Genomic DNA, 21172 nt, shown 5'->3' on the forward strand with positions numbered 1-21172 from the left:
AGCCGATTATATACTTGCCAGTTCATGCAGTATGTTTAAAAATTGCACTGGTTACGTCACTGAACACTTCCAAAGATAACTCACATTCTGTAGTAGTCTTGACCTAGCTCCTTTTTCTATTGTCTACTGAATACGACTCTCAACCATAATTTTTTGCTCCCCCACAACAACGAAACACGCTGACTGTATTAACCTGACAGCTAAGTTTGTAATTCAGCTCATTCGAGAAAGCAGTCTCAAACCAAGCGAACTTTTTGCCAGCAATGTATTGATTTCACAAATACTTCTCTTTGGATATGCCCTTACTTACAATGACCCCTTTTATTCCACTATCGCACCAGTGTAATAACTATCCACTTCTGAGACCGATCATTGAGAATTATTCCTGTGTGAGTGAGGTTGTGAGTACGATATCTTGAAATGAAAGCATTGATGAATAGCATTCACCATCTGCACGTTTTCCATAGTCAATCACTAGAACCCTCGAAATGATTCTCGATAACCTTTTTCTACATGGATTACGAGCCAACAAATTCCACTATATTACAACTTGAACAAGTCAAAACAAAGCTGTAGATACGTGTTTGCCTTTATATGAAATCAACTTCTTGAGCTACCACAAACTCCTACGCTCGTATAAGTTATATGCATGAAAACAGATTTCGGTAAAAGACCACTCCTCTGTAAAATCACGCAGGGTGTATTGATAGTATGTTGTTAATTTTAGCTTAGTAATCAAAGTTTTCATGTAAAATGCACAATTTGTTGTATATCACCCCCACAAACCCAATACGTCATCCCCTACTATTGACAGCTTGCTGTTTCCCAAGACATCTTACGCAATTTAATACGTAATCAAACCAGATCAAAATCCATTGTTTACCAACTCGCTTATGATGTGCCTTTAACAGCTATTTGAAACTTAAAATCTACTTTGACCGTGTTTTGATTACAGTGTTATTTTCTTGGGGGTTGAATCTAATAAAAACCACGCCACTTAAACAAAATAAAAACAGAAATAGAATAAAAAAAAATAAAAAGAAAAATAAACAAGCTATAAAATAAACTAAAGTTTTTAGTTTTTTTAGCTTTTAAAAGTTAACAGAACATTCCCATTCGTCACTGCATCAACATCTTTATGCTTGGGCTGTGTCTGTTTACATTTAGTTTCCACGTAGTTCGTGACTCTTGGGTGCCGAAATATAAACAACAGCAGAAAAGGACAAAATCAGAATTACTTTTCTTTCTTTTTCCCACAATATTTTCTTTATCTTTCCCCAAAATAAAATTTCCTTTACCTTCCAACCACTGAGGGAAGTTATAATATAATCTACGAACAATTCTTCACTCGTTGTTAATTGAAAGAAAAGACTTCACATCATCGTTTCTTCAACTCCTTTCACTTTCCTCAAAATTTTCATTGCACTTTATCACCTTTTTTTTTTTGTTAAGAGGTAATTGCACCGTCTTTACTACAAGATCTTTTATCACACTAAAACTCCACCAAATCTCACCACAGAAGAAGCTCAGATCTCGCCAGAATGAAGTTTAATTTCGTCACTTTGTTAGCCATTTTAGCCAGTGGTGTTTTCGCCGCTGATGAAACCAACACAACCACTACTGCCAGATCTACTACAACCACCACTGGATCAAACTCAAAATCAACTTCAACTTCTTCTACTGATACTTGCTCTTTTTCAAGAACCACCATCACAAACGCTACCGCACTTCAACAATTGACATCATGTGAAACTTTGGATGGAGAAATTACCATCTCCGGTAACGAGTTTGCTTCGATTGATTTACCTCAGTTGCGAGAAATTGCTGGTGATGTTACTGTTATCAATTCAAAATCAATTGTCGCAATCAATTTGAACCAATTGAGAAGTATTGATGGTAAATTAACCGTTACCAATATGACCCAATTAAACACGATTGATTTGTCAAGTTTGAGAAATTCACAAGATTTGGAATTGGTTTCATTACCCTCGTTTGCCAATTTGGTGTTGAATCGTGAATTGGAAAGAGCTGGCAAGGTGATTTTGTCCGATACTGCATTGACCAATTTGAACGGATTAACTTCGTTCAACAATATTCAGTATATGAATATTAACAATAATAAAAACATTACTCAGATTCAATTCCCCAATTTGAGAAGTGTTACTGATGCATTGATTTTGAGCTTCAACAATGATGATGCTGTTGTTGAATTGAACGATTTAGAATGGGCAGCTAACTTAACCGTGCAATCAGTTGGTCAATTGTCAGCTAGTGAATTGAGAGCCGTTAATGGTACATTGCAAGTTAGTTACAACTTGTTTGAATCATTGAATCTTTCCACTTTGACCTATGTTGGATCAAGTTTACAAGTTTTTGCTCATGATGAATTGACATCAATCGATTTCAAGAGTTTGAGAGAAATTGGGGGTGAATTGAGTCTTTTCAACAATTCAGAATTGCATGATTTACAAAATGCATTCCCTAGTTTGGAAGTTGTTGAAGGTGCAGTTGCCATTAGTGGTGATATTGCCAATTTGTCAATGAATAGTTTGGAAAAAGTTAAAGGTGATTTTCAATTGAATTCAACTTCAGAGGATTTCGATTGTTCTGATTTTGATCAATTGCATGATGATGGAGATATTGAAGGTAACAATTATATCTGTTCTACTGCTGTTGCTGAAAGTGAATTGCAATCAGCTGCTACAGGTACAACAACTCGTAGCGGAAGTACTTCCACCAACACTGGATCATCAAGTGAAGAGACTGGTTCACCAAATAAATCAAATGGTGCTAACAAGTTGTTTATCTCTAGCTTGGTTATGCCACTAGGATTAATCCTCGCTGTGGCCCTCTTGTAATTTGTTGTTTGATATGAAACATTACATAGTTCTATATAATAAAAAGACTATAATGCAATAAAATACTTGTAAACAAAAATAACCACCATCGCCATAGCCAAACATTCTTTAACAACATCCAAACACATTTGTTTTCTCCATCCACCAGTCCCCATCTTACTCTTTTCTTCTCGTTTCAGTCTGCTCAAGGGCAAGATTGTCCAGCTGGAGTTTCCCGTTTTCAATCGTATGTTTTGATAAAGTATAATCACTATTGAAATTATTGCCAATACAATGTAAATAACAACATTAATATATGGTGTTTGCATGTAACAAATCTTGGTCAGATATTTCAACCCCTCAGGCAGTTTACTATAACTGAGTAATTGAACCGCAGGGTAGTACACCCCCATTGCCATTGACATTGATTTCACCGTGATTTCTCTCGTTTCTTGAGGATGATGGACAATATCACAATAATCATGATCATCACCAGAAAATATCAAATCCGGTTCAACTTTCTCAAATATCAAATTGGATATATCCTTTGTGAGAGAGTTTTGATATTGGTATCCTCTCCCCAACGATTCAAATTTGGGTTTTTCTCGCAAGGATCCACAATTGGTATTGGGGTCCCGGAAAAGGGGCACATGTGATAACAAAATCCTCGGCATACTCTTTTTTGGTAATTGATTAATAAATCCACGTGAAGCTTGATTAATTTGATCTTTACTCGACGACAAACTAGTACTATCAACCAAGATAAATTCGACTCCATCAATACTAGTTTGTAAATTGGGATTACCAAAAGTTTCACCAAATCGATCACGTATATCAGTCCTTATCAAATCACCAAATCCAATATCGTGGTTCCCCGCTAGATTGGTATACATTTGTGGGTGTTTTGGGAATATCGATCTGAATCGAGCCACTTCATTGGCGAAATACTCATCAGTTGAGGCACGTCCATTGTCTAATAAATCACCCAAGAAAATAGTCGCATTGGCATTGAGTCTTGTCAACTGGTTATAATTGCGTTTCAAATGTTGGTCAACTGTGTGTTGTGATAGACTGAGCAAGTATGGATTACGACCTGGATAAGTATGATTATCAATCAATTGTGGATCGGCAATGAGTAAAATATTGGTTTGGTGGTGTTGTTGTCGTTGTTGTTGTGAGGCATTATCCTCGTGGTCGAGTTTAGGCCATTTGCATCTTCGTATTGTTCTATAGGGTACATATTTTTCATTTATAAGAAATGCCACAATCCAGGAGATAAATAAGTACAACAACACTCGATAATCCTTCATCGTTGGTGGGAAGAATGAAAGGTTGAATTAGGAGGAGAATCGCGCGACGAAAATTCCCTTTGTTTCCAAAAAAGCGCTTTTGAAAAGATACTCCGCCCGCTTAGTTACAGCCCTATACAGTTCAAACAGGAATGTTTTTCGTCACAATTATCCTAGTATCACTAACTACAATCTACGTTGTCTTAAAGATACTCAATTACCTCAAAACCGTACCTGACTTGTACTTGCTACAACAATCGTACCCCGATACCACACGTTTACCAAACGAATCACCAATTTATCATTCGACAAAATCGCCCACTGGTTTACGATTGGGTCTCGATATTCGATACGATCATTACAAGATACGTAGAGGTAACTGTAATGATATTTGGGAAATTGCCATGAAAAATGGTGGATCACGGGGAATTTATGTTGGCGATGAGTTTGTTGAATTTGCAACTATTAATTACTACATTTCTCAATCGCAAGAACAATGCGATGCTATAAACATACCTGTGGATTACCAAATCGATGGGCATTGGGTGATTGTTGTCTTGATTGGTCTTGTTAAACAAATACCACTACAATTCTACGACAAGCAAGAACCAAGTACTGGGAAATCAATTTCACAAATCAAACTCCCACATGCACAACAATTGCACGAGTTTAACAACGTGTACACTGCGGATAAAGATAAAGGAATTACAATCAAGTTTGACAAACTGGTGAAGCTAGGTATTGATGTAGTGGTTGATTTTACCCAATTGAATTTGATTAGTGCTGTTGCATCATCAATAAAGCACCTACCAGTAGACTACACAAACAAGTCAATAACTATTGTATCATCACCTGATTTTGCTGGGGTATCAAATACTATTGTCAAGTTGCTTATGGCTTTAGTTTGTCAAATGAAAGTGCACATTAAAGAAAAAGCACCTACGTTCGAAACTGATATAACAACACTCCCTGAATCGAAAGCAACATTGACTGACTTAGCATGGAAACAAAATATCAAACTATACTTTCTTGGATTGGGTATATTCTCCTCAGAGAAACTAGTGTATGTTTATTCCCCAGCATCTCACCCTCAATTAACATCATCACAACTCAATCATTTACGTATCGTGACCGATTCACACGTGATTCGTGAATACTACACATACAACATCTTTGGTCCAATATTGACCACTGACTACTATGAATACCGCACCTACACGCGTCAATTTGGAGTTATCCCTCAATCTTTGGAAATGAAGGTTAACAATTTAGATGCCAATGGAATAGGCAGTTTGTTAGTTAGAGGTTACACGATAGGTAAATCCACCAACTACTTAAATGGCAAGGAGCAAGAGCAAGAGCAAAATGAGAATTCCAATGGTGATGGATTTATGCCCGTCAACATACGTGGTAAATGGGGTACTGATGGATGCTTGTATTTGATATAATGTATATATGTAGTGTGGCTTGCTAATTAAACTTTAATTTTCTTGATATTATTGAATAAAGTAACAGTTACATCATCATCATCATCCCTGCATCTCTTTTTAGTTGCATCTTGAACTATGAACACTTTTTCATTCAATTGTTGAGTGAAATACGATTCAAATCTAATCCTAACGATTCTCAAATTATCAATTTTCAAATCTTGGAAAAATTGCCACCATTTGATCAATTTGGAAGAATAGGATGACACATCCAAGTCCCAAATTATATCATTGGAGAAAATGTCACCATTTGATGAGTTTTGTTTGATGATTTGATACTTGATAAAGTCGTAGCCAAAAATGAATAAAACATTGCACCAATTTTCGTATTTCTCACCCATTAAACCCAATTCGTAATTCAACAAACTAAGCACTTGAATTTCAACTTCACGTAAGTGTTTAATATGTTTAGGCTCCTCATTCAATCCAATAATCTTACACCATGATTTGAACGAATAGTTGTAATCTTGGTTGAATTTAGATGCAATAATAACTAATCCAAGAAACAAGTGTTGGCATTTAATTGGCAAATTTGCGTTGTTGGTGATTATCAACTTGTAAATGTAAAAGCAAGCCAATTGTAAAGATTGAATTGAGGTTTTGGAACGTTTGAGAATCTCAATAATAAATTGTTTCACCTGTTTGGTGTCGCAAGTGTGGTGATTTTGCTTAAAGTACAAAATCTTTAACAAATTAGTAGCACAATTGACCAAAATTGAGTTGAATTGTGCTTTACTTAAGTGTGCTTGATGATAATAGTCGTGGTGGTTTGGTGAAGAAGCAGTTGAATTGAGTGGTTTTGTGACCGATTTTGTTTCTGTTTCAGCTGATGAATGTGGTGGTGTTAATAAATCGATTCCTTTAGCTTCCTGCCTAGTTTGAGTAACATCTTGCTCCCCCTTCTTGCAAGATGATGAAATTGGAGATTGCATGGTGGAAAATATCGTAACTTATGAAATGAAAATGATAAAAAAAAATAGACCCCAAATGTGTACAACCCGGTTTAACCTAATGAAACGCCTGTATGTGATTTGCAAAAAAATAATGAAAGGCAATCTTTGAAAAAAAAAATACAATACAACCCTTTGTGAATGGCTGATGATATGAAAAGTCTGATGCAGTTACCTCCTAGATAGTAACTGACTGGTTTAAAAAAAATGATAATACCCCTTACCTGATAAAAATATTCTGAAAGTGTGTAAATAGATGAACCTAACTCAAATCTCAATCTTTGATAAACTCAACTGATAGCAAAAAGAAAAAGTAAGCACGATGATGGAAAGATGATTTAGTAAAAATTTTGAGAATACATCTGAACTATTATGTGGTATGTTGGATAATATAAAAGTGTGTTATGTTAAAAAGTGTGCTGTGTTGATGTATTTTTAGGCTGCCAAAAAAAAAAAAAAAAGATCAAAAGATGTGAGTGCTAAGTCTTGGCTAGTTGAATGAGTAAAGCTGTGTGTGTGTGTGTGTGTGTGTGTGTGTGTGTGTGTGTGTGTGTATGTTGTAATGTCTATGGGTGTATATATGTACTGACTGGTGTGTACTGTGAGATATATATATACTTTCTTTTAAAGTGTTTGGTTGGAGTGACCACCACAGTTTTTTTATTGAGATTTTGTTTGATGATGATGCACGCATTGAATGTATGAGTAATTCTTTTCTATCTTGATAAGAGTAGTACTGCATATAATATCCAACAAACAAATGAGTCAAAACTACGCATTTAAAACTTTTGAAGAAATGACCCATACAGCAGCGTACACAGTGGCACAAAAAATTAATACGTTCCGTATACCGGCTATACGGTATTGTTTCGGGCGACTTAGGAGCCCCAGCATTTGCCCGCCGATACCGCGCTTTACTTTTTTAATCCATCTCCGATGCTTCGACAGAAAAAAGCTTTGACTCATTATAGCAATACAGCCCTCGCAAGTATATCGCCGCTACACGTGAAGGGTGTCACTAATTTGCCACAACCTAAGGAATTGCTACGATTTTACCAATTTACAACTACAGTAAGTAAGTGTACGTCAACAAGCAAATTCAATATCAAAATGACCTCTATATAACGAACGGCACATAGTGCACATACACTACTCAAAACCAAAAATCAGCAATATCGGACTCATCAGTATACTTCACTGGTGCTAAACCAATCCTTTTGGTATCGAAATTCTGAGCAAGGTAGGCATTTCTGAGAAACACAGCTCCAAGATATTGTCTATCAGGAGACTTTGTTGCATGTATATTTGAAATACAAGTTGAACCAGACCTGTTAAAAATATCTTTGTAATAAACGGGTATGGTAAATGGTCCAAAATCGAAATTCAAACTCTTGTTACCACTCAATACTTTGTCACATGGTATATGGCCCTTGTCATTGGCTCCAACATCCTTGTAAAACTTTTGCACAACGGTATCCAACAACGCCATAGTGGGAGTCCCCGAGTCATGCAAAACTTTATATGTGAATGGAATAACTGTACCATTCGCAGTTATAATTGACTTTGGGTACATGGCTTCTTTGGAATCATTGAAAATGAGCAAATCACCATCATATTTGGCTTTATCCACACCTCCCAAAAGGAAAGACCCATTTTTGTCCGAGTTTTTAAAGAGAGAAAATCCAGCATTGTTGATTAAACCAGCATTTTTGGCAGCCAATACGTAGCTATGATTGTTGTTGGTGCTGTACCCTATACCGAAAGCTCCACGGTTAACATAATTCAGTTCGTTTAATAAATTGAAGTCAAATTGAGGTATTTTTTTGCCATCTTCAAAGTAAAGATCGTCCGAGACTTCAAACCCATATTGTTTTCCCTCACCAAAAGGTGATTTACTTGGAATGGTCGAATTTTTGAATGAGGTGGATTCAAAGGGGTTGAAACTGTCTTGAGGTGCACAAATCTTACCACCCGGACAAGTCGAATTCACTTGGGGAACATTCAAAACTATACTTGCTGTATCAAGAAGAACCTGTACGTCTTGTTTGGCAGAACCAATTTTCAAATGAGCAACGAAACGCCACTCCTTGTCTTCAAAATCAACATTTTCAGCTCTTTTCCCAATCAGGCGAACCTCAGTATCATGAAATTCATGAGCAATGTATTTGGTGTGTCTCTTCTCAACAGGGGTACCATTAGTAATTACACCAAATATGAATGCCAATACTAAACCTTGAAATAAAGAAATCATTGTTTGGTGATGAAACTTCAACAATTGAAATCTGCTTCGAGGGGAGAAAGATTGACATATTTATAGTTCCTGAATTGTTGAGCTATGCCAAAAAGGACAAAAAATAACCGCGTGGTGTCCCCCTATATGCTCATTGGAATTCGCATGGCATCGAGGTCAAAATTGCTCCCCCCACTAGCGGTTCATAACCAGTGTTGTTAGTAACAACAACTTAAGAAACAATGGGCGAAAGGAGTTGTCCGATGTGGTGCAATTTCAGGTTTGTATACCAAACGACCTTTGATTGGTGGTCTATCACCTTCCTTTTGCAATGAGATTAGCAAAGACCATCACCCTATTGTTTTATTAATAAATTGTGAGAATATGTTAATATCTCATAACCATGCCAGCAATTACAAGGCCAGTTGTATTTTTAGCAACGGGGGTCTTTGAGTACCATTGTGTTGAATCAGGCTAAGTGTTTGTGTGTGTCACTCTATCGTTGTTAGAAGCAGAATCCAACCGCAATATGTTGATTATTCGTGAAGGAAAAAAAGTAACGACCAACATAAATTTACATTCAAGCACAAGGTAGTACACGTTTTCAACCGCCATTGCTATGACCATCGATCAAGCTCTAATCAAAAGGAAACTCCTCAATATTGCCACCACTGGCAGATTTGCCACTTTTACCCCAGAGGAAATAAACCATCACACCAAACAGCTCAAATCATACCTTCAAAACCATCAAGATAAGCTTGACTCCGTTGAATTGTTTCAACTCTTTGAGTTAGATTTCTACTTGTCGTTAATCACAGGACATGATATTGAAGCCAAAACAGTGCTTGAAAGATTGAATGATCAATTCGGTAACAAAGTTTCGTCTCAACGTATAAAACTACTCAAATCAATCTATTTTGAAGCAATGGGGGATTTACAAAGTGCAGGAAAAGTATTGAGTGAGGACCCAGATGAATTGTTATTATCGAGAAGACTCACGACAATGTCTAGGAACGATGGAGTGAAATATGTTAGCAATCTCATCTACTACTTGAATTTGGCACCTGGTGATGTTGTTGCTTGGTGTGAGTTGGCTGATGAATATGCCAAAATGAAGGAGTACATGAAGGCCATTTATTGCCTTAAAAGAGTACTTACAAATCAACCAGATGCGTATGTTTTGTACAACAATATTGGGTCATACTATTATCAATTATCACTTGAATCCACTAAAGATAAAAATGAGCTATTACAATCAAGTGTAAAGGAGTATTTGAGACTGCTTGAGATTTACGAAGACAATCGTTCCACGTGGGAAGGCTTGTTCAATGCAGTACAAGACATGGAAAATAGTCCCCGAAAAGAGAAGTTGGTGAAAATTTGTGAGAGGCAATTGAGCAAGGCCTAGTTGTATATGATGCTTTTTCATGAATTGGCTCCATTCAAAATTGGCGCACTTAGCTACGTAAACGCAGAGATTGGATTTCCATTCTGCTTTTAATTGGCCAACCAAAATGGTAATTTTTATAAGATAATAGTCGGGTTGTTATTACTTCAAGAAAGACTGGCAACCATAGCTTCGCATTACAAGTCTTATCTTCTATTGTTGTTGTCGCTGCTCCTATAAATGTGTCTATAATATACTTCTTCTCCAACCATTTAGGATATTTCTTCTCTTTTCAACCCACTTGTGGCGAATTTAGATTTTCCAGTAAGTTGGGTAGGGTTGTTTAACCGCGGATAAAAAAAGTGGAACAACGTGGCAATTCCAAGCATTTAAGTTTGGTCATTCATCTCTCCAATTTTTCTGGTCTGACATTTTCACCCACTTCTCCGTGGGATTCCAAGGAGGGTGGTAGGTATGCTTTTTGGCATCCATATGTACGTTACGTGTACTTTGACTAAGAAAAAATATGGTGATAAACTTTAATTACTTTACACAAAAAGAAGAGAGTAAATTTGCTACTGTACCGGATTTTACCCCAAATCATACGAAGAATGCATGTTGTAGCATATTGTGTACTGCATGGTACTGTATCTGGTAATAAAAAGAGCAGCGGAGGATTCTAGAAAACTTGTGATTAGAGAAGTATAAATACAGGAGTAAATTCCACTCCCCCCCTTCCTGCCCCTATTGAATTCACATACTTCTTTTCTTCTTCCCTTCAATACAATTAATTCTTATATCAATTAACAATCATGAGTTCAAAAGCTTCTTGTTCCTGTTGCTCCAAAGACTGCACCTGTGATAACACCTGCAAGTGTGAAAGCACCGACAAATGTACATGTCAACCAAAGTAATATGCCATAGGTTGCTGATTACTTTTAATAGCTGGATATAGGTTTTTATATCGCTAACTTTATCAATGTATTTTTGAATGCTATTGGAAATACGTAGAGATTGGCTTTGCTCTGATCGGGTTTTCTTAAAAGTCTTTTCCAAAAGACAAAAACCGATCAAATGCCCGCATTCGCTCCCCCGCCCCCGACACCGACTAACTAAAAGGAAAGAGAGTGTAGAGTCGATTGGCTATTACGAATGTTTGTACTGAACTCATTTTAAAGAATAGAAAAGTCACAGCTCAATTTGCTGATCACAATTTCTATGAGTGGAAAGGATTTTAGACCCAAAGAGTTGTTGTTGAATCACTCGATATCTCAGTGCAATGTATAACAATTTTCTCACTGACATGTGATGTGAATCTACAAATGTAGCTTAAACTGAAAAAAAATCATCATATTGAATTAGCTATACAATTTATTCATCTAAATCGATCTCAACTAGTTAAATCACTTGGAGCAGCTATCACATTTGCATCCACCTTGATCCTTTGCACAAGTACATGAAGAGCCACAGCTGCATGTCTTCTTTGTTTCTTCGTTTGAACTCATTTTTGGTATTATTGTAGTTTAAATTTTACTCAGGAGTTGTAATTGTATTTGATGGATTTACTAGATCGAAATTGTTAAAATTACGTGGGAATTTCAACTGCTATTTATAACAATCGAGTTGAAAAATAAAGGATGACTTTGTATGACGTGTATTTCTATGCGGCGATTTCCCAATTGGGACTCATCCAATAGAGAAAGTAAAGTTTATATACAGAAAAACCAGCCAAGACCTAATAATAACACAAAAAGCATGTGGGCAAAAATATCTCAGCTCTATTGTTGTAGGCAAATATCTCGCAGCCAAAACAACTCATCTCTTTAGCACAACTATAATCTGGCTGATTTCCCGCAACAAATACATCTCGCTAAGCATGCAACAGCAGGTTCTTCTCGTTTGTTGGCAAAACGAACGCAACAATGCTTTTCACTCGTATTTTGCGGCAATTTTGCTGCAAATGACTTGTTTCAAAGTGCTTACTTTTTAAAATCTCACTCCATTATGACCTCTTGCAAAGCTCAATTATAGACGTGACCCTATCAATTGTTTATTCAAAACTATCTATGTACAAAATCTCCTCCTACACTTTACACTTGGAACAATCTCTTATTAATCACATCCCAATTCAAATGATCCCATAAGTTACTCAAGTACTCATTTTTTCCAGTGACGCCATAATCTTCAACATACATATAATCCCAATAATTGATAGCCAAAATGGGCAAATACTGCTCATCTTCATCAGCAACAACTACGCCACTTTTTTCTTGGCCAGCAACACCACTAGCTGCTGCTGCTCTCTTTTGTAAATTGGCCAAACTATTAAAGCTTAATTCATCAATCCCACCATTCAAATCCAATTGTTGACGCTTGCCAAAATAATAAGGCACTCCATCATTATTACATTGTAAAAATTGCAAATTCTTGGTCTTGTCTTCAACAAGATAAATCCATCCTTGTCCATAAGCATTTTCAGCCATTGTCAACATTTTAGTTCTCAATGCATCAATATCCAATATATCTTGATGTATTAGTTTTTCCATAAGGAATCGTGAAGGTTTACTTGAACTTGAAGTTGATTTATCGGTCAATTGTTCAAAAAAGAAATGATTCATGTGTGACATGGCAGCATAATGGAATGTATGTTGTTGTGTGGTTTGTTTCGCCGTATTAAGCAAGATTTCAAATGGTTTTTTGGTTTCATTGGCAGTTCCATTGGTGAGTAATGTCAAGTTGGTCAATAAATAAGTTTGATAATTAGTCCATGCTGTGGAATAACCTTGTGGAGACAAGAGGCCAGGTATTCCTTGACTTGACCATGTTTCATGGTTTGCCAATCTGGGCAATGTATGAACAGATCGGAGCTGTTTAAAGATACTATTTCGGCTTGTCTTGAACATGAGAGTGGAGGGGGAATCTAACGCAGTAGGGTTCAATCTAACAAACTGAAAAAAATTTTTTGCGCAAGAAACGAAAAGAAATTTAGACAAATATTGGGAAAGACGTTCGCCCACACTTTGTTCAAATACAAAATTAAAAATTATAAACAAACAAGCGTGTTTAAAGAAAAATCAATCATCCTGGAAGTCGAAAACAATAATAATGGTGTCCATTAGGAGATCATCGGAGCAACACCTGCTGAAATAAGAATTGCACGGATGCGAGAGCCAGTGAGGGTAATTATCGGTACTGAAAAGGACTTTGACGATGATCAAGTAGTGATAAGCACAGGTCCGCTCACGTCAGTTCAACAACGACTTGTGAATCACGAACGGGCAATGGGATCAATGGCAAAGAAACCTAAAGATCTTGTAAAGATTGAGGCTTTATATGACTACAATTTGTTGTAGCGGAAGTGGTACCCAGTATGACAACAATGGTACCGACAATGCTGTTGTTGACTCACAACAAATAACAAAAACCACGCATTTTCCTCGTCAAGCGACGCCGGTCAATCAAACGCCAGCAAAAGGAAGTTTATGAACGAGCCCACGAGCGCAGCGAAAAGGTTCTGCAATAAGCCAGGTCTCACGAATGAAGACCTTTTCCTGACCTTAAATTATATACTACGAGGAGTACAACGTGTAATTGATGCTGATACTAGTGGAGAGAGAACCACTCCAAGTTAACCTCACCAAAGCGGCTCTTCTTCTGGAGGTTACAAAGTTTGAGTAGACACGCATCTATAAATATCGATGTCGCAAATGCACTGTATCAAATGTATACTTCTACATTATACACCTTTCAATAGTCCTTTTAACCACAGGTATATTCAAACTAACCCAATTCTGATCCCGTAGTAACCTCTTTGGATCATTATTCACTTTACTTCCATGGCCACCACCAACACTACCACCACCCGACGCACTCGATCCGGCTAACTTCAATACTTCATCATAATCACATTCTTGCAACTTATACTCTCGAATCACTTCATTTGAATTCAAATCAACAAACACACGACAATCTCTAATCCTGAATATAACATTATCAATCCTTAAAAAAAACCGACACAATAGTAAAAGACAACAGGGCATGACTCTAATCTTGATTGAAAGCATACTGATTCCATTATCAGCTAATTCATCTTCATACAATATCATTTCATCGAAAAATAAAATCGGATCTGGTTTCATTAATCGATCAATGGGGATTTCCAAAGAATCATCAGTAACAAAATTGAACCCGCGTGTGTGACCCACATAGTTTGGCGAGTAGGTCCAATCATATGGTTTCACGGCATCCATATCGGTTAAATCACTCACTTTATCAGTCATTTCATCACATGCACTAGTTGATGTTTTGGCATCACCACCTCGTTCTTGTTTCTTGTGTCGGTTCTGACGCAGTTTTAACCATTCTTCATGGTAACTCACCTTCAAATGGCAATCATCTTCTAATGTATCCAATGCATCTATTGAATTAAACCAAATTTCGTACTCCTCATCGGTATCGCTTTGTCCTCCAGTGTATTTAATTCGAACAAAATTGTTGCCGAAAATCATCTCTGGTAATGGGAACTCAAATTTGGTATCACCCAAATGATCCAATTCAGCAGATGACAATATGGGTTTCTTGATGGTGTAAATCTCCCAATCATTGACTTTGATTGATGGTTTATCCTGTACTGGGAAAGACAGTTGTGGAGCAGGGATTATGATACTGCCGCAGTGTTGACACTGAGGGTTTTTGCACTCACCACCATCATGGTCCAATGGTATGCTAATCTTAGGTTTGGACATGGGAGCTTTTGACTGTTCTGAAACTACTGGAGCATGAGAGCTCTTGGAGCTGCCTCCCTGCTGTTGCGGCAGTAGTATCAGCTGGTGGTGCTGTTGAATTGGTTTTTCTCCTCTTCCTCCTCGTTGTGGAGGTACCCGACCTCGGGTATGTAGTTGCACCATCTCTCTAGCTGCATTGACATGCACTGCATCAATACCACGGCGCGGTTGCGTTGGGACAGCAAAGTTCAGTGGATGGGTAGTTGGCTTGTCATCATTATCTTTACTCATGATGTTGGTAGTATGTAGAGAATGATTACGTGATTTCGATTCTTTTTCCTTTACAAAAAACCAGTCGCGCAAAATAAACTCGCTCTCTATTCCTCTAAATCTATTCACTACCTGAATCTTCAAACTCCTTTCTTGAATCATTATGCTCCCTTAACCCTTCCCTAACCGCCAACACACTATCAACAATAACAGCATCAACACCAGCTCTCATCTGAATCTTGGCCAATTCAGGATCATTATTCTCGACACCATAAGTTACACAAACCAACCCCGACAGTTTAACAACTTGAGCCAAACGTGGAGTCTTGACCAATGCTTGTGCTGCCGACACAATTCCAAGCAAGTTCCACTTTTTGGCAAACCTAATGGCATTTTGTAAAGATGAAGCACGAATATCAGCCATGGGCGCAGTACCGCCTTCAGTTAGAAATAAAATTGGCATTGTTGGTTGTTTCATTGAAAGTAGGAGGCATACATCGGGGTGGAATGATGAAAAAACAATGTGGCGACCATTGATATTTTCATCATACACAACCTTCAATATGGTGTCCAAGTACAAATTCAAATCAATGGCAAGCTCACCCATACTTTCTTGTTCAGCTTCATCTAACATGGGGTATTTCAATTCAATATTGAAACCCACATTCTGAGGAATCTTTTTAAACAAATCTTTCAAGGTGACAAAATTTGAGGCAATAGAAGAGCCTCTGGCGTTTCCCTTATAGCCTTTGCTTTTCCAAGTCTTGGTCAATTTCATTCGTTCATCAATTTGACTAGCAAAATCACGATCAACAACATCATCGTGATTATGGTGGTTGCCATTCAATTGAAAAGATGACTTAGCTCTAGGCTTGGACCGTATCAAAACCTCATCATCAACTGAACGATTAGGTTTTTCATTGGTCTTGTTTAAACCAAGGAATTGTTCCAAAGTTAACAAGTGCATGGGGATATCGACACCCAGTTCGGCAACGGTAAAATCATGGTACACGACAGGCACAAAATCCTTAGTCAATTGCACATCAAATTCAACATATGAAGCACCCAAGGATGAAGCGGCAATAAATGATTCAACGGTATTTTCACCCAATTGTAGCGATTGTCTGCCACTGACATTTTTTCCAAGACCTCGATGTCCAATGACTCTAGTGGAGACCAATTGTTTCCAATAAGTATCTGATCTAGCAATTGACATGGCATGATGTTTAAAAGGCAAGATTTGCAAATATTCAAATCTAATAAGCCCCAATATGTCCAAGTTTGTTGTTTCCAAGATAGGTATAGTGATGTTGTTGTTTAAAGACCTCAAGTGCGGACCAACTTTAGTATATGCATCTTTCAAAAGAGCAATAGCTCTACCCAATACCTTTTTGTGAACTTGATACGTAGGAATCAAATCGAAGGTAATAATGACATCATCAATGGAGACATTATTGGTAAGCTTGAACGAAACGGGATCAGTGGCACTTCCATGGTAATCTTCCAAAGGTAAATCAATCACAACTGGTGGTTCCACTTGTTGATTGGTTGACTTGTATCGACAAGTGATTGACAATGACAATGCCGTATCCAATTCAGTGGCAAACGATTTCGCCAATGAAATCTTGTTTAATTCAACTGGAGTTCGATCATCACGTAAATCAGTGGTTCCTAAAGTAACCAAAATCAAACTTTCATCTTCACCAAGAAATCGATGACCAAATGATTTCACCGCTTTGACTCGTTTCTTCCTTTTTGGTGAAGTTGAGCGAGATATATTACCTGAAGAGTTATTCTTCAACTGTTTGTAAAACTCATTTACAGCGTGTTTGTGAGCTTCGGGTAATCTGTCAATACTAGTAGGGAGAGCTCCACCATCATCTTTTGCCCGCAATACAGGACTAGCTGCCTCACTGGGGATACGAGTAACGTTATTTTCCGGATGGTATGTGTCATAAAGCAAAAGCTTGGGGTCCTTGGGAACTAACAAGTCAGCTACATTCAAATGACCTCTTAAACAAGCGTGTTCCATTGGTAACCAACCGGAATTATCAACAATGTCGTAATTAGCATCAAATTCCTTGAGTAGTTTCACAATCTCACTATATCCTTCGCATGCAGCAATGAAAATTGGGGTCCATCCAAATACTTGTTCACCAATTTCTGTATTGGCGTTTGACTCGAGCAAGAATTCAACCAAGTTTGGTAAATTCATTTTGGAAGCAATGTACAATGCGGATTCGTTCTTGTGGTTTTCATCTGTATAATCAATATCAATCCGACCATCAGTGATTAAAGAGTTCAATATACGGCTAGAGTTTAATCTGACTGATAACAACAACAAGTCGGGACATGTCAACTTTCTTGGACTGTTAAATTTAATTAAGACTTCAGTGGTTTTTGGATGTTTACCAATTATCGACAAGTGCAAAGGAGTCAAGTTTTCTTGGTCACCCCAAATTTTCATATTATCAATTGATGATTCACGATCAATTAATTCCCACTTGGAACAATATTCCAATAATATGTTTGTCACTTGAACAAGTCCGTATTGAGCGGCATAATGCAACGGAGTTCTATTATAATGGTCTTTGGCAATTAACAACTTCTTATCATCTAGTTTGTTCAAAATTTGCAATAACCCACTCGTATTGTTGATGTTGTTGTTATCAGCACCATTAGCACCACCAACTAACCAGTTCGGAGAATCTCCTGGAGTCAATTGTTCTTCCTTGATAAATTGATTCTTTCCAAGACTAATAACATTATGATGGAAGAAATTTCTTCCATTGATATCCTTTTCATCATACAAACTGCTCAAATGTTTCCAAATCAAATTGATACACTTTTCAGCATTCAAAAGGGAGGCTTTATTCAATAAGGAGATGTTGAATTTTTCAGTCTTGTTTTCCAAAATATTCTCCTCTAATGCTTTGGAATCATCATCTTCCAAAATTTTTTGAAATGACTCCACATTATTTTCAATCTTTAAAGTTTCCAATTTCATTTCACTAGTTGACCCCATAGTACCCAACTGTAACAAAATGCGATGGATTATGTCCAAGTTATTGGCCACTTCAGTTTCATTGGCAAACGGTAATGCATCAATTCTCGTTGTCAAATACGCTTCCTTGTTATTACGTGATACATCAATCTCGCTAACCTGCCCATCATTCAAAATCGATGACAATTTCTTGTCCAATTTTTTCAAAATCTTGATGAATCCCCGATGATTCAACTCACCGAACCATTTCAAGTTACGAAACAACATTCTCAATTCGATCAATATGTTGACAATTTCATCCAATTCCTCTTGGCTTTCAACTTTGTGAGTGACTACATTGTCATTGTACCCCAAGACTTGAATAATCTTGGTCAATCTTCGTTCATATTCCTTATATTTGGCATTGTAGAACTCATCCACATTTTCGATATTTCTATCGATTTCAAAAAAGAACGAGCTCAAAGTCTCCAGGATCAATTCTGGGTATGATGCATCGTCAATATCACTTTCCTCCTTGACTGAATCGATTGACTTGATAATTTTTTTCAAATGCTTATAGTTCATGTAATAGATCGACCACTCAGGGATCTGATGGGATAGATATGTTTTCCCAAACTTCATTGTATTGGGAAGTCTATAGATAAGGATCGATAGGCCAGTGACTATTTCTTTTTGGTTGCACTTGAATTAAGTAGTGGTATAGTAGCCTTGTACTTTCCGGATTAGCTATCAACGCGTAGTTGCCTAGTGTAAATGAGTATGTATTTGTAAGTTGTGTTGTGTATATAACTGTATGTTGACGTGTAATAAACCTCAAAAATAAGTTTCGCAGTCAGAGTGTGGAAAAACGTGGGCATCTCTCTCTCGTCTTCTTTGTTGTTGTTGTTGTTGTCTCTAATCTAAGACACATAATTATTATATGCAGGATGCTTACTATAAATTTGTATGACGTATGCATCAGTACCAATCTCTCATAGCCAACAAGAGACCCATCCCAAAATGTATCTCCCACAACTGCAATCCATGTTGTGTATTCAATAGAAAGAAAAGAGACACACAGTAATCCACTAGCATGCCCAAGCTGATAAAGTGTGTCAATCCTTAGTCCTTTGACTTTCGAAACCATTCCACAATGCGTGACACTGTCGCATTCAGATGCCTATTTAAGTGAAATGGCAAACTATGGTGTGCGCATACATCCCCCTCTCTGTAATCAACTAAACTATTCAGTTGCGTACATTAAATACAACGTGGGGTATAGTTCTTTCTTCTCTCTTCTTCTTGTTATTCTTGTTCTTCTTGTTCTTCTTGGAAGAGTAGTCAACGCCTGGACACCGATGTTTCGCTCCCAACTGTCGTTTAAAGACAAATGGTACATTTTGCCTATCAAAAAAAAAATGTTCTTAGGCTTTTTTTCTTTCCTCCATTTTGAGTGATACTTGGCCACCGCACTGAATTGCCATTAATGGACAGATCTGTATCTGTTATTATCAAAAACCTCCATTCATGGCACATCTATAAATATAAACCAACATCTTCCCCCATCTTTTTGATATCCATCTTTCATCTTCTTTTCAACATATCCATATATTCAAAATGTCTATCGAGTACAAATTTCATCCAAATAAAAAAGCCACGATAATAACAGCTCCATTTTCAGGAGGTCAACCAAAAGGTGGTGTTGAATTAGGCCCAGAATACATCTTGAATGCTGGTTTCCAAAAACAAATTGATTCACTTGGATGGAAAACTACGGTGGAAAATCCTCTTGAAAAAGTTTCACTTGAAGAAAAAAAATCAAACATCAAAGATGAATATGGAGTCAAGAATGCTGCTATTGTTAGTAAATGCTGTCAATTAATTTTTGATGCTAGTAAAAAAAGTTTGAGTGAAGGCAAATTACCCTTGGTTGTTGGTGGAGATCACTCTATTGGAACTGCCACCGTTGGTGCCAGCTTGGCGCATAACCCCGATACTTGTGTTGTTTGGGTTGACGCACATGCAGATATCAACAGTCCCAAAACATCCGACTCTGGTAACTTGCATGGATGTCCATTGAGTTTCCTTATGGGAATTGACGAAGACACATACCCCCCAGAATACAGTTGGGTACCACGCTTATTAAAATCAAATAAATTGGTTTACATTGGATTGAGAGATGTCGATGAAGGTGAAAAGAAGATTTTACGTGAACACAATATTGCTGCTTTTTCAATGTATCACATTGACAAATATGGTATTGGTAAGGTTGTTGAAATGGCTTTAGATAAAGTCAATCCAAATCGTGATTGCCCTATCCACTTGTCTTATGATGTTGATGCTATTGATCCCTCATTTGTACCAGCAACAGGTACCAGAGTCGAAGGTGGTTTAAGTTTAAGGGAAGGTTTGTTTGTAGCTGAAGAGATTGCCCAACTGGGATTATTGCAAAGTTTAGATATCGTTGAAACTAATCCAATGTTGGCTGAAACTGAAGAGCATGTGTTGGATACTGTTAGTGCTGCTTGTGCCATTGGTAGATGTGCTTTAGGGCAAACATTACTATAAGGATTATATTAGAGTATAGAGGAAGGTGTAATAGAGTACATGTATTTGAAAATAGAGGTCCTGCATTACTCTTTGAGACGCAACACTTTAGAAAAGCGGTGTCATTGCAGAAATAAACCTCGAGTCATTGAATGCCATCTGAGAACAGGGGCCAGTTTCTGCAGCAGAGATTTGGAACTTCCAAAAAGAGTATTTGTGTTCTGTTGGCGAAAGAATGTCAAAGAACAAATCATATAACCCATTGTACATAAAATTGTGAATTGCAAACTCCTCAATTTGCGCACACAGTTTACACACCTATGTTGAATCCTATAATTGCTATAGAATCCAGAAGAATCTTCTCTAGAGACGTGTTGGTAGAGTCTACCACACAGTCTAAATGATTGCTTGGTAAATTATTAATCCCCTATTCCATTTCCATTGAAATATATAAGGGTCCCAACTCTC

At 37.3% G+C, this 21172-nt stretch overlaps 12 protein-coding genes across 12 annotated transcripts; 5 read left to right on the plus strand and 7 right to left on the minus strand. All coding sequences in view use genetic code 12, as the record gives it.

The window, feature by feature from the left end:
- Nucleotides 1-1541: 1541 nt before the first annotated feature.
- Nucleotides 1542-2858, plus strand: ECM331 (Ecm331p; the record flags this gene model as incomplete). Its single annotated transcript, XM_036810712.1, has 1 exon — nucleotides 1542-2858. One exon carries the CDS (start codon nucleotides 1542-1544, stop codon nucleotides 2856-2858), a length of 1317 nt encoding a protein of 438 aa, XP_036663217.1.
- A 47-nt stretch (nucleotides 2859-2905) lies between these two features.
- On the minus strand, nucleotides 2906-4147 carry CPAR2_100720 (uncharacterized protein; the record flags this gene model as incomplete). The annotated part of the gene is made up of 1 exon (XM_036810723.1): nucleotides 2906-4147. One exon carries the CDS (start codon nucleotides 4145-4147, stop codon nucleotides 2906-2908), a length of 1242 nt encoding a protein of 413 aa, XP_036663218.1.
- A 131-nt stretch (nucleotides 4148-4278) lies between these two features.
- Nucleotides 4279-5574, plus strand: CPAR2_100730 (uncharacterized protein; the record flags this gene model as incomplete). The annotated part of the gene is made up of 1 exon (XM_036810734.1): nucleotides 4279-5574. The coding sequence occupies one exon, from the start codon at nucleotides 4279-4281 to the stop codon at nucleotides 5572-5574; it is 1296 nt and encodes a 431-aa protein (XP_036663219.1).
- A 26-nt stretch (nucleotides 5575-5600) lies between these two features.
- Nucleotides 5601-6545, minus strand: PCL5 (Pcl5p; the record flags this gene model as incomplete). The annotated part of the gene is made up of 1 exon (XM_036810745.1): nucleotides 5601-6545. The coding sequence occupies one exon, from the start codon at nucleotides 6543-6545 to the stop codon at nucleotides 5601-5603; it is 945 nt and encodes a 314-aa protein (XP_036663220.1).
- A 1171-nt stretch (nucleotides 6546-7716) lies between these two features.
- Nucleotides 7717-8814, minus strand: CPAR2_100750 (uncharacterized protein; the record flags this gene model as incomplete). The annotated part of the gene is made up of 1 exon (XM_036810756.1): nucleotides 7717-8814. One exon carries the CDS (start codon nucleotides 8812-8814, stop codon nucleotides 7717-7719), a length of 1098 nt encoding a protein of 365 aa, XP_036663221.1.
- A 598-nt stretch (nucleotides 8815-9412) lies between these two features.
- On the plus strand, nucleotides 9413-10201 carry CPAR2_100760 (uncharacterized protein; the record flags this gene model as incomplete). The annotated part of the gene is made up of 1 exon (XM_036810768.1): nucleotides 9413-10201. One exon carries the CDS (start codon nucleotides 9413-9415, stop codon nucleotides 10199-10201), a length of 789 nt encoding a protein of 262 aa, XP_036663222.1.
- Nucleotides 10202-10992: 791 nt separating this feature from the next.
- CPAR2_100770 (uncharacterized protein) lies at nucleotides 10993-11094 on the plus strand (the record flags this gene model as incomplete). Its single annotated transcript, XM_036810779.1, has 1 exon — nucleotides 10993-11094. One exon carries the CDS (start codon nucleotides 10993-10995, stop codon nucleotides 11092-11094), a length of 102 nt encoding a protein of 33 aa, XP_036663223.1.
- Nucleotides 11095-11583: 489 nt separating this feature from the next.
- On the minus strand, nucleotides 11584-11685 carry CPAR2_100780 (uncharacterized protein; the record flags this gene model as incomplete). The annotated part of the gene is made up of 1 exon (XM_036810790.1): nucleotides 11584-11685. The coding sequence occupies one exon, from the start codon at nucleotides 11683-11685 to the stop codon at nucleotides 11584-11586; it is 102 nt and encodes a 33-aa protein (XP_036663224.1).
- A 585-nt stretch (nucleotides 11686-12270) lies between these two features.
- Nucleotides 12271-13083, minus strand: CPAR2_100790 (mitochondrial 37S ribosomal protein mS42; the record flags this gene model as incomplete). Its single annotated transcript, XM_036810801.1, has 1 exon — nucleotides 12271-13083. One exon carries the CDS (start codon nucleotides 13081-13083, stop codon nucleotides 12271-12273), a length of 813 nt encoding a protein of 270 aa, XP_036663225.1.
- Nucleotides 13084-13911: 828 nt separating this feature from the next.
- Nucleotides 13912-15195, minus strand: TIP41 (Tip41p; the record flags this gene model as incomplete). Its single annotated transcript, XM_036810812.1, has 1 exon — nucleotides 13912-15195. The coding sequence occupies one exon, from the start codon at nucleotides 15193-15195 to the stop codon at nucleotides 13912-13914; it is 1284 nt and encodes a 427-aa protein (XP_036663226.1).
- A 100-nt stretch (nucleotides 15196-15295) lies between these two features.
- Nucleotides 15296-18799, minus strand: GDE1 (glycerophosphocholine phosphodiesterase; the record flags this gene model as incomplete). Its single annotated transcript, XM_036810823.1, has 1 exon — nucleotides 15296-18799. One exon carries the CDS (start codon nucleotides 18797-18799, stop codon nucleotides 15296-15298), a length of 3504 nt encoding a protein of 1167 aa, XP_036663227.1.
- A 975-nt stretch (nucleotides 18800-19774) lies between these two features.
- On the plus strand, nucleotides 19775-20725 carry CAR1 (arginase; the record flags this gene model as incomplete). Its single annotated transcript, XM_036810834.1, has 1 exon — nucleotides 19775-20725. The coding sequence occupies one exon, from the start codon at nucleotides 19775-19777 to the stop codon at nucleotides 20723-20725; it is 951 nt and encodes a 316-aa protein (XP_036663228.1).
- Nucleotides 20726-21172: the final 447 nt, after the last annotated feature.

This window comes from Candida parapsilosis, contig 005569 (genome assembly GCF_000182765.1).
Source record: "Candida parapsilosis strain CDC317 annotated contig 005569".
In the NCBI taxonomy this organism is placed as follows: Eukaryota; Fungi; Ascomycota; class Pichiomycetes; order Serinales; family Debaryomycetaceae; genus Lodderomyces; species Lodderomyces parapsilosis.